Source organism: Centruroides sculpturatus, unplaced genomic scaffold, assembly GCF_000671375.1.
Source record: "Centruroides sculpturatus isolate CEXI.00-Female unplaced genomic scaffold, Cexi_2.0 scaffold410, whole genome shotgun sequence".
Taxonomy (NCBI): domain Eukaryota; kingdom Metazoa; phylum Arthropoda; class Arachnida; order Scorpiones; family Buthidae; genus Centruroides; species Centruroides sculpturatus.
In genome coordinates this window covers 384,023-394,820 of record NW_019384648.1, presented here as the reverse complement: position 1 = coordinate 394,820, position 10,798 = coordinate 384,023, and the positions used below count along the sequence as shown (strand labels likewise).

The 10,798-nt window shown below is 30.7% G+C and overlaps 1 protein-coding gene across 4 annotated transcripts in view; it reads right to left on the bottom strand.

Moving 5' to 3' along the window:
- LOC111626228 (agrin-like) overlaps window positions 1–10,798 on the bottom strand; it is a 148,320-nt gene that overhangs the window by 10,050 nt on the left and 127,472 nt on the right. For all 4 annotated transcript variants that reach the window (XM_023369534.1, XM_023369535.1, XM_023369536.1 and 1 more), the window contains 6 exons: window positions 7,300–7,414; window positions 6,467–6,685; window positions 5,750–5,977; window positions 4,714–4,866; window positions 3,976–4,068; window positions 3,131–3,292 (listed from right to left, as the gene is read on the bottom strand). In XM_023369534.1, the coding sequence (XP_023225302.1) occupies window positions 3,131–3,292; window positions 3,976–4,068; window positions 4,714–4,866; window positions 5,750–5,977; window positions 6,467–6,685; window positions 7,300–7,414 (970 nt within the window). The remainder of the gene's footprint in view (window positions 1–3,130; window positions 3,293–3,975; window positions 4,069–4,713; window positions 4,867–5,749; window positions 5,978–6,466; window positions 6,686–7,299; window positions 7,415–10,798) is intronic.

Here is a 10,798-nt window from a genome sequence, read left to right as displayed (position 1 = left end):
ATACTTCATACATTATCAATAGTGATTTATTAGTTAAAAGATGCTTGTTATCTTTACTGGTTTCTACTGTTAAATAGTATTTTAAAGTAAATGTATATAAAATACTACTTATAATTTGTTAAAAATAAGGAAAAATTAAAAAGAATATAGTTTTAAATTTACATGCTTCATTATGCATTATCAATTGACCATTAGTGTTTTATCAATTGCTTGCAAACTTTATCTGTTTTAGGAGTAATCAATTTTGTAAGATGCCAATTGACGTATCGACAAATTTATCATCCTTTAGAAAGAAAACAATACAAAAGAGAATTAATTTAGTTTATTCCATCAATTGTTTTCTTACAATTTTTGTTTTGGGAATGGCCTATCTTCTAGAGTAGGTCAATTGACAGAAAAAATTCATTTTTAAAGTAAAAACTGACAGACAGACTAACTAACTTACCGTCTAAACATCCCTCCGGGAGTAACACTGTCTTATGTGGACAAATATCGCATTTCATCCCTTGAATGTTGTGTTTACAGACGCATCTGCCTGTCATCTGTTCGCAATCATCTCGAACCGAGCCATGTTCATTACATCCACAAGCTAAAATAGAAAGAAAAGAAGAGGAAGAAGAGAAAAAACCACTTCCAAATAACACAAAATGAACGTGGTCTATCTTCTTTTCATCATAAAACTCACTCTTTGCTGATGTCATCAGCTTTTCGTAATATTTGGAGAAAAATCGTTATCTTTAACTACAAACCTTCCAAGTAATTTTTCTTATACTTAAACCCACCAACAAACCGATTTTACCTTCTTAAAAATTAATACAAAAGTCGGAAGTTTCATAAAGAAAAAAATATATTATTAATTTTAATAAATCCTTATAAATTATTTACAATTTCCTTCACCGCTTCTTCTTCTCCATGTTGAATTCGATTTTAATAATTCATGGATTAGATAAATCATGAATATTCATAACATTAACGCATGAAACCAGATTGATACAATAGAAATATATATATATATATATATTTAACTCAAGATGCTCTTAAAATAGAGAAAGTTTAAACTTTTGCTTTGTTTTAAGGTTTTTTTAATGGACTTGTACTGTACTTAAAAAAATAAAGGAGATCATTTGTTATCTTCTTAACAGATCAACAAGTTAAATGTCTAAAGTTTTTGAAACCTTTTACTGAAGTAAAAGTAAATTGAAAAGTCAGTTTAGTTGAAAAGACAAGTTTTTATATTATATAGGGCTAAGTATATATAAAACTTCCTTGTTTTCTAAACATTAAAAAGTCAATTTTTTTTCTGTTTATATTTTTCTAAACTTCTAATATAAGATCTTCAGTTTGACCCAATTCAATCTATGGCCAAGACGTATACAAACTGTAGAAACGTCTCCGTCACTTCCAGATGTTCTCTTCCTCTGAAAGAAAACAGAGGGTTTTCGTGTGGCTCCTAGCCAAACGGGACATTGCATGAAGGAATGTAATGGAAAACCTTTCCTCTTTCTCACGTGTTTAATCATTGGTTTAATTTTCCGGCCATTCTGCGTGATATTTCCGTTTCTCACCTTTGTTAAGATGGAAAGAATCATCCGAAAAGTTCGGTTTTTTCCTATTTTTTTTTATTATTATATTTTTTATTCTATCAAGAAGTTCAACTTGCGTGGAAAATTTAAAGGTGGTCTACAAACGTTATAGCTGATGTTAGCCTCTTTTTATGAGATATTTACTACTTTTATAAGTTTGTTTTTTTTTTATAAACTACTTTCGTGAATTTCTTCGTAATAATGGAAAAAGGGTAGTAAATTTATATACATTTTTATTATTTTTTTCTATATAAATGGATCGATTTTGAATTTACAAATAGGCTTTCTCATGACTCAATTTTATGTTAAATTAGATAAGTTTCAATATTATTTTTATACGTGTTTAAGTCATTATCTAAGCTATATTTTATTCTTTTTTTCATTTAAATTGCATTACTTTCGTATTTTTAGTTTTTTTATTGATTAAATTTATAATTTATTTTACAATTTTTAATATAATTCACATTATTTCAAGTTCACTTACTAAAACTATACGTGATCCATAAATCTCGAGAGATGCTGTTTCGTACAGATTAAACAGTTTCCTGACTTTTTATACAAGAAATTAATTTATAATTCGCTCTTATTTATTAAATTAATATTAAATAAACGTATGTGAATGTCATTCTTAATATATATTTTAAATTTCTCTCTTCTGATCCACGGAAATCCTCATCAATAGTTAAACTTAAAAAGATAAAATCTATAGAATTATATATAATTTAAAAATGCATCATCACTTATTTAGCTATAAAATTTAATATGTTTGAAAGAGTTTCTTGCGATTAGGATATTAAAAAAATTTACAGCTACATAAACTGCATCTGACATCAAGCAATTTAAATCTAATATATTCGAAGCCGTATCATAATCAACAAAAAATGTAATTAATGTTAACTTTAATCATGAATAATTCTCCACATCTGCAAGCTTTCTCAGCGATTTGGAAAAAAATAAGCAACTAATTTTATCAAATTTATATCAGGTTGGATTTCTCCTGCATTTTTATTTTATTATATATATATTATCAGATTAATAATATATATATATATATATATATATATATGTTATATGGAATTCAGAAGAAAAAATGCAATTTTTTAAAGTAGATCATATTCGATTATATCATTTCTTTTCCTATCACATATAATAACAGCGAGAGCGTGTGAGTAGTGAAGAGAAAAAATCTTTGGAGAACGTTTTAACGTTTCTGATCACGTCCGACCTACATCATAGCAAACGGACAACAAGGATCTTTCTAACAAGAAACTCGAACTCAGGATATGAAATCAGAAAGATTTCAATCCCTTGCATGAACTGATAAAATATTTACTTGAATGGCTACATTTTAAACAACTGCAGAAATCCAGGAAAGATGATAATTAATATAAATATCACGATAGTTTAATTTATATGCGTAAAACACAGTTTATTATTATTTAATTGATATGTATAGATATTAATAATGATTACTGTTAATCAGTATTAGTCGAGTAACGACGTAGTTTAATTAATATACGTAATTATCGTATATCATCCATACTTACGCGTGCAGCCGCTGTTTCCTTCTGCTATTTTATGTAAACCCCAGTAACCAGGTTCGCATCGATCGCATCTTAAACCTCCTACACCTGGTTTACACGGACATTGTTTACTGACAGGATCACAAGTTTGCTCGTAAGATCCCAACTTGTTACAGTTGCAGACATCTGTCGAGAAATACGTGATTAGTAATATGATATTAGTAACTTTAAAGTTACGTGCAAGCTAAAATCCGGTTCTAAATTTAACAGCCCTACTAGTAATAACCCAAAGCACACGAAATAGTCAATTACTTGTCAAAAATAATCAGTTAAGTTTAGTTTTAAAGGCTAGTTTTACCTTACTTTATTGATTTTTTACGTAGCGCCTGTAAATGTGTCTTTTTTGCAACATTTTTCTATAATGCAGTGAAGAGGACATTTAAAATTTATAATACTGATTTACGCGGAAAAAATAAATAAAATTATTTAAATTTCTGATTTATTTATTATAATATATAAATGTTTATTGTTTCTTTATTTATTAATGCAAACAAAAAATATTTCATACAAAATAATATTTTTATATGATATATAGAAAGGTTGTATCTTGCATCTCTCTCTCTCTCTCTATATATATATATTATTTATAGAGTTAAATTCGATCTATATATTTTATAAATTCCCATAAAGATATTTTATTGATCAAAATATGTTTTGATGCCAAGTTACGAGGAAAAGACACTTTTACAGGGGGTAATTCATTCGACAATAACAGAAAATGTCAGGATGCGAATAAATCTAATTCCCTTCTTTCGACAGTGAGAAAATATTAATAAATAACATTAAAAAGCAATAAAAATCATTCATACTCGGACAACCGGCATGATTTAATCCTTGAGCTGAAGTTTTTCCGTCAGGACAACATCCGTACATCGTCTCCTCGCAGTTCTTAATCATAGCCACTGCAAAAAGGTTATTAAAAATGAATTTTAAACTCAATTTATCAAATTAAATTAAAGTAAAAGAGGAGAACTTTTAATGACTAGGTCAAATGCACCGAGGTAATCTTGGTAATTGTTCTCTCATCTACATTTGTAAACCTATTCAATAAAAGACATTAACTCTACTCTTAAGAATAATAGTAATTATTTTTCTTCTCGGGCAATTTAACCATCGATACATCTGCAGAGAAGAAAAGACAGGTTTCTTCTCCCTGTTTCAAACACTATAAAGACAAACACCCCGAATCCAATTCGAAGAAATTCAACCAATGTTGGTTAAAGTTGTGTCGTTTAATCACTCCTACACAATTTCCTGACTAATATATCAAGATTTATTACCCGTGTCGATGTTAAACAGGCTATACTTTCGGATTTATCTAATTTTATCCCTTCTGTAACCATGCCGAAGTATATTGTTTCTCTAAAGAATAAACAATTATTTTTTTAGATTTGTTTCTCCATCAGATACATGTAGTTAATACAGAGTAATGAAGAATTTATTGCGCTTTATCTATCCAATTTAGGAAGAGAAAAATAGTTAGAAAGAAAAGGAAAACAGTATATGATTCTATCGATGATTATTTTATGTTTTTTTTCCCTACTTACCTTCTCTACAGCAGATGGCGAAAATAGCAGATCGATGACAAAAACTATCTGGAGGACACGTCTGCGATTTAGGACCTTCTCCACAATAATATTCTTCGTCCGAAACTGGATCTCGAAGAGGCGATTCTCCATCACAAGGCAGCAGTTTAACGTCTGAAAGGAATTAATTTTTGATAGAATTATTTAAAATGCACTCGAAGAGACATTTCTGAAGGTTAGAGAAATCATTAAGGATGCGTCACAGTTTTGGAAAAGGATAAAAGTAAAAAAAATCGATAGATTTTGCACCAAAATGTGTTCCTTCTCCACTTTACCACATGCTGATCTTAATCAAATTTACGTAAAGATTACTAAAATTCTATTATTAATGAAGCAGATTTATTGTTAAAGTCATAAAACGAATCTCAACCGGCACTTCCATTTAATTACGTCTCGGAATATCCATATCTGAATATTAAACAGTTCCAAAAATATACAAAGATTAGAATAAAATAAGAAAAAGTATATTGATTGAATAAGGTTAGAGAAAATTATGCAAATCGTAGAAAATACCAACCACAGACCACCATTAAATAATTATTTTATCTGTTCACTTATCGTATTTTTGGGAAGGAAGGGGAAGAGATCCATGAATAAATAAGGAATAAAATAAATTTAAGTATGTTTCTCTGCCTTATTCATCGTTATACAAATTAACTCGATGACAACAATAATTTATTTCCGAAGCTTTGACAGTCAACTAGAAATTATGTCATGTCCACTCGTCCCTCTCCTCGATAATTTTTCTTTTTTCTGCTCTTCCTCATCACTTTGTCGATAATTTGTTTAGGGGTAAAAATCTGTCGTTTGGCTATGTAAAGGACGTTAATTTTTGAAGTATTCTGATACCTATCCTCATCAATAATTAATAGCTTAATGCTTGCACTTTTCAGCTTAGTTAATGCGTGTTAATTACCTTTTTGTAACAAGATTTAAAACGATGTTAAAAACCTCTATATAAAATTAACTACTTGTAAAATTAATTGGATGAAATTACCTCCACACTTCTCCAGATTGGCTGTCTGAAGAGACTGTTGGAGTCTGCACGACTCCTCTCTCATTTTACAATCGTTGTCATACAGTTTTCCATCCGATCCACATACTGGATCGCGTATTGTTGGGCATTGGAAGTTGCAAACGCACCTGGGCACTCCATCAGCATCGTAATCGCACATCCCTCCATATTGGCAGGTTTTCTCGCATGTGCTCATCCCGGAACCGAGATCTGTAAACGGAATTTACATTTAATCTGTCTGGCATTACTGAGAATTTACGTTTTGGCACGAATTCCTTCGAAGAATTTTATTTATCTGTTTATCTGATAAGAGTAGAAATTTAAATTAATTCTAAATTTGTTTATAAGATATTAAATTAAACGATAAACTAATATAAAATATCGCTTTCTCTTCTTACATTTCAGAGATATAAATAGTTTTTGGTGTGTTATTTCTACTTATAAAAATATCTCTTCAGATGAAAACTGCACTTTATCATCTTTAACCTAAGAGCGAAGAGAATTTTATGAGATTCAAAATAAAAAAACGAGAGAAATATATCGATTTTCAAGTTAAATAATCGATACTGCCAAATCGATCTTGGCAAAAATACTTTTGCACATATAAAGATACAATTCTTAGTTTCCTTTTTTTCTCGTTTCTACTTCCTCCCTTAAAACTGAAGGCGATAAAACAACAAAGAAGATAATGATCCTTACCAAGTCCGGATCCTCCAACATCTTCGCATTCTCCATAGAAGAGAATGCTTAAATCTTGACTCTGTTGGCAAGCTGCCTGCCACATTTCGCATTCATTTTGATAAGTCACACCGTCATTGGCACATATAGGTTCGTGTGTGTCCGGACATTCGGTAGGACACACGCATCGACCGTTTTCGCATCGAGCACCATATTTGCAATGTACGTTTTGACACAGATCTAGAAAGAAAAAAAAAAGAAAAAATAAATAAAGAATTTAGATCCCAAAAGTAAACTCGAATCGTCTACATATTCCTCCTATTTTTATCGTTTTTCAAGTAAACGTCAGATTTTTATGACAGTTATAACCGTATCCACTTTTAAACTTTCATTATTTATACAAATTTATGTACTTTTGCTATTTCCCGGTTTATTTTCAAAAAATACTCCTACATATTACGCCTATTCCGTGTCCAATCGATAGAACAAGGAAGTAATCAAAGAAGAAATCTTCAATTTTAAGTTTTCAGACCGAGAAGATGCTTTAAATCTTTCTTCCTCCTTCTCCACCTCCTCCTCCTCCTGCTCCTCTTGCTCTTCCTTTTTTCTAAACGATGCTACGATCGAAACTAAACAAATCATTTCTTCACAATGTTTTCCCATTAATAAAATTATTAATGTTTAAGTACTTAATTCCATTATTTCGAATAAATAAACAGTTTTAAAAGCGCGCACAAGCGAAAGTCATTATTCTCTCATTACGCTCTGGAGAGTTTTAAGTAGCTTCGCGCCTTCATCAAATATTAATAAGAAAATATTCAGATAAAAATGAATCGAAGGGTTAGAATACCAACCGCATCTTCCTCTAGATGCCACCATCACATATTGTTGTTTCTTACAAGCTGCAATCCTCATCTCGCATTCATTAGGATAGGTAACACCATCCGTACCGCATACAGGAGATTCGAGCTGTACCAAAATAAAATATCACAATTAAAAAAATTTTAATCATAATTAAAATAATTTAACTTCAATATATTCGTAAAGCATCTATCTGCGTTTGATGTAACTTAATTAGTTTTTCAGATTGAGGGTTACGTGATTTTTTAAACGCAGAAAGAATAATGGAATTAAGGAAATAATTCCTCTAGGGCACTCGTTTTCCCTAACTGAACTTCTTCTATAATCGTACAAGTTGTTTCTCTAACGGAGTAATTAGCAACTTGAACGAAATTAGCAGAAAAAAGGAAAAAACTTTAGACGAGACTACCTAATTAGTGGATACTCCTTAGAGATTTTTCCCTCTTTTTTTCCCTTTCTTCTTCTTTCCTCTTTGCCTTTTTGTCAATTTTTCCCTTTTTAAACCAATATACTAAAAGTCTTCTCCACTTTCATTGTTTAGAAGTAAGCAATTCTTTTTATTTTTTTTTTAAATTCGAAGATAAATTGTTTATAGTAAACCAATTTATCTTCAAATCAACGAAACGTTTATTTATATTAAAACACTTTTACTTACTTAATTTTTACGTTTCACTGATTTGTACACAATCGTTCTTCATTAATTTTTCTTTTGTTTAATTAATGAAATTATATTCTGTTTTCTTGTTTAAGGATGCGAGTTTTCTTGTTATTAAAACTGTGTTGTGTACAGAGTAAAGTTGTACGAGGTTAGGTGTATCAAGATGTAGCTATCCTGGTTTAGGTACAGGATAGGCGCATTTTGAATCAGGGTAAAGGGTGGTTACGTAGATGAAGGCAGTCATTTCTGCACACTTGTTCCTTTTCTGAGCTTGTGTAACGTACGATATCTTCCTTTAGAAGTCTGTTATCTTTCTCCAAAGAGATCAGATTTCTAAACGAATTTTTTGTGGGTGTACAACAGACCCCTTTTAAGTCGAGATGCTTTAGACTCTTGCCCCATCTGCACAATCTGCAATCTGTAATTTAGATAGATTGAAGTAAAAATTCTGCTTGGAAAAGAATAAAAGTTGTTGTAGGTTAGGTACACCAGAATAAAAGTTATGTTGAATTAATACATCAGGATAAAGGATGCTTTGCGTTATATGTATTAGATAAATTTTTGTGGTTGAGTTAGATATATCAAATAAGATTATTCTGTGTTAGATACAACAGGATTTAGTTACATTTTGAGTTAGGTACAGTACAGCAAGATAGATTATATTGACATAGGTACAGTACAGTACATCGGATAAAGCTATTTTGAGTTAAATGTAGCTCTATCAAGATAAAATTATGTTAGATCAGACATACTAAATAAGATTTTATTGGGTAAAGTACACCGAAATACATATTATATTGCATTTGATAGGGGTGAGGTTATATTTTCTTGGAAACGGCGGAAAAAGATTGCACTAGACAAATAGGATAAGGCTAGACAAAGTTAAGTATGATTGCGTTAGATCGAGGTAAGTTTATTTAATAACCAAAATAAGATGAAGCAATTTGGTGCGAGGTTAAATGTAGGAGGATTAGGATGCGCTAGATTAGATCATTCTGAATAAGATTGTGCTAAATTAGACAGATTAAAGATCGATATGTCAGATTAGGTAAATTGCAATAGGATTTTGCTCGATTAGATAGATGCCAGCTTGTGTTAGATAACCAAGAGCAGCATCCAGTGATGTAAATTGTATGAATTTATGTAATTTTAATGCAAAAATAGGAGGTATATTAAATTAATTACAATTTGGTTTGTGTTCAATTTTCTTTTAACTGTAGTAATCCGTGCTTTATTTAAAAGAAGAATGTGTGTAGAGAAGAAGATGAGGCTGGCCTGGGGTGAGAATTGAACTTCTTCGTATTGACTGTCTATTGAATTTCTGCATTGCCATCAGGGCAGATAAATTCGTACAAATTGAAGAAATGCTTTGTTAGCTTAGGCACGAATGCCGTCATGATGCTATTGTATACGTTAACTTATTCAACACGAGTTTATCATTAATTTTAATTAAATTTCGCTTATATTTAACAAGCATATAAAGTTACGAGTATGAAAAATATTGGAAAATTTTTATATAAATAATTCAAAAGTTTATTTCCATTTTATTCTTAATAGTCAGATTTAAAGAAGTTGACAAGTTGACAGAGTTCTCAATCTTGTTAGTAAATCCTAATTTTTCTTATTGTGCATCTGCGCTGCAAATTATTGCTTGTCGATACTGCGAACTACGCTTATCCCTCTTGTGACGTTACTCGCTTTATTTGGAATCTTCTATTGACCATGATTGGGCCAGAACGATGCGGAATCTGGCAAGCATTGATCTTGTCTCTTAGCGGATTGTTAGAACTGACATCTGGGATTAAGCAGAGTGGAATGCAGTAACTTTTCTTCGTTATAAATCTCTTAATCTTCTCGATCTTTCTTACTAAAAAACTGTCCAAATCTGATCTTTACGACCTCTCTTAAGTTTTACAACCGATTCTTTATCCTAAAACGTAAGAAGGTCGCTTCCAGCTTGCCGGATAAACAAGAGCATCCTGCATATTTACTAATTAATTTTGGCGAAAAACATCCCCTGAATCATTGATCGATAAAGTAGATTTTAGTTAAACACAAATAATACTTTAAACACGCATAAAAACGAAAGAAAAGTTTCTTCTCTCGAGCAAGATCTCTCCCTCATCACATGATGCAGCATCAAGCATCATTTCTCCTATCCGTCATTTTTCCCTATCGTTGAAAAATGTCGTTTGGCATCATCTACATGTGATCAGAAAATATGATTTATAATCTAACTCGCGCGAATTTCTATGATAAAATTTAGAGAAATTCTCTTCCGCAACAATTTTTTCCTAAATTAAAAATGGATTTTAAGTTAAATAAACATTAAAACCTTTACACGAAACACCAGAATACATGCACTAGAACAATGAGAACTATAGAAATTTATTTATTTCAAACGTTAACACATTTAATTTACATCAACAATTAATGTAGAGGAACACAAACAATGTCTGAATCCAATTAAAACTAGACAATTATGACTGGAAGTATGTAAACATTGCATTAAACGTATCATATGCACGCTGGATAATAAAGGTTGTACGTATGTACATCCGCTGCACTTATTTATTGCTAAAAAAGTAAAATTTAAGAATAAATTTTGGATAATTATATAAGATCCGTTTAATCTTTTCTAATTTCCTGTTCGGAAATTAGGAACCGATGTGGCATCCTATAGAGCCAGAGGGTTGATGCTGTTGGAAAGTTAATTTTCTAATCTTGCACCAAAGGTTTTTATCTTGTTTTGAACAATCTTTTAAAAGGTTTTTTCGAATGGGAAAGATTTATCTGTACGGATTTTTTCTAACTTTCTAGAAGACGAAAGTTTC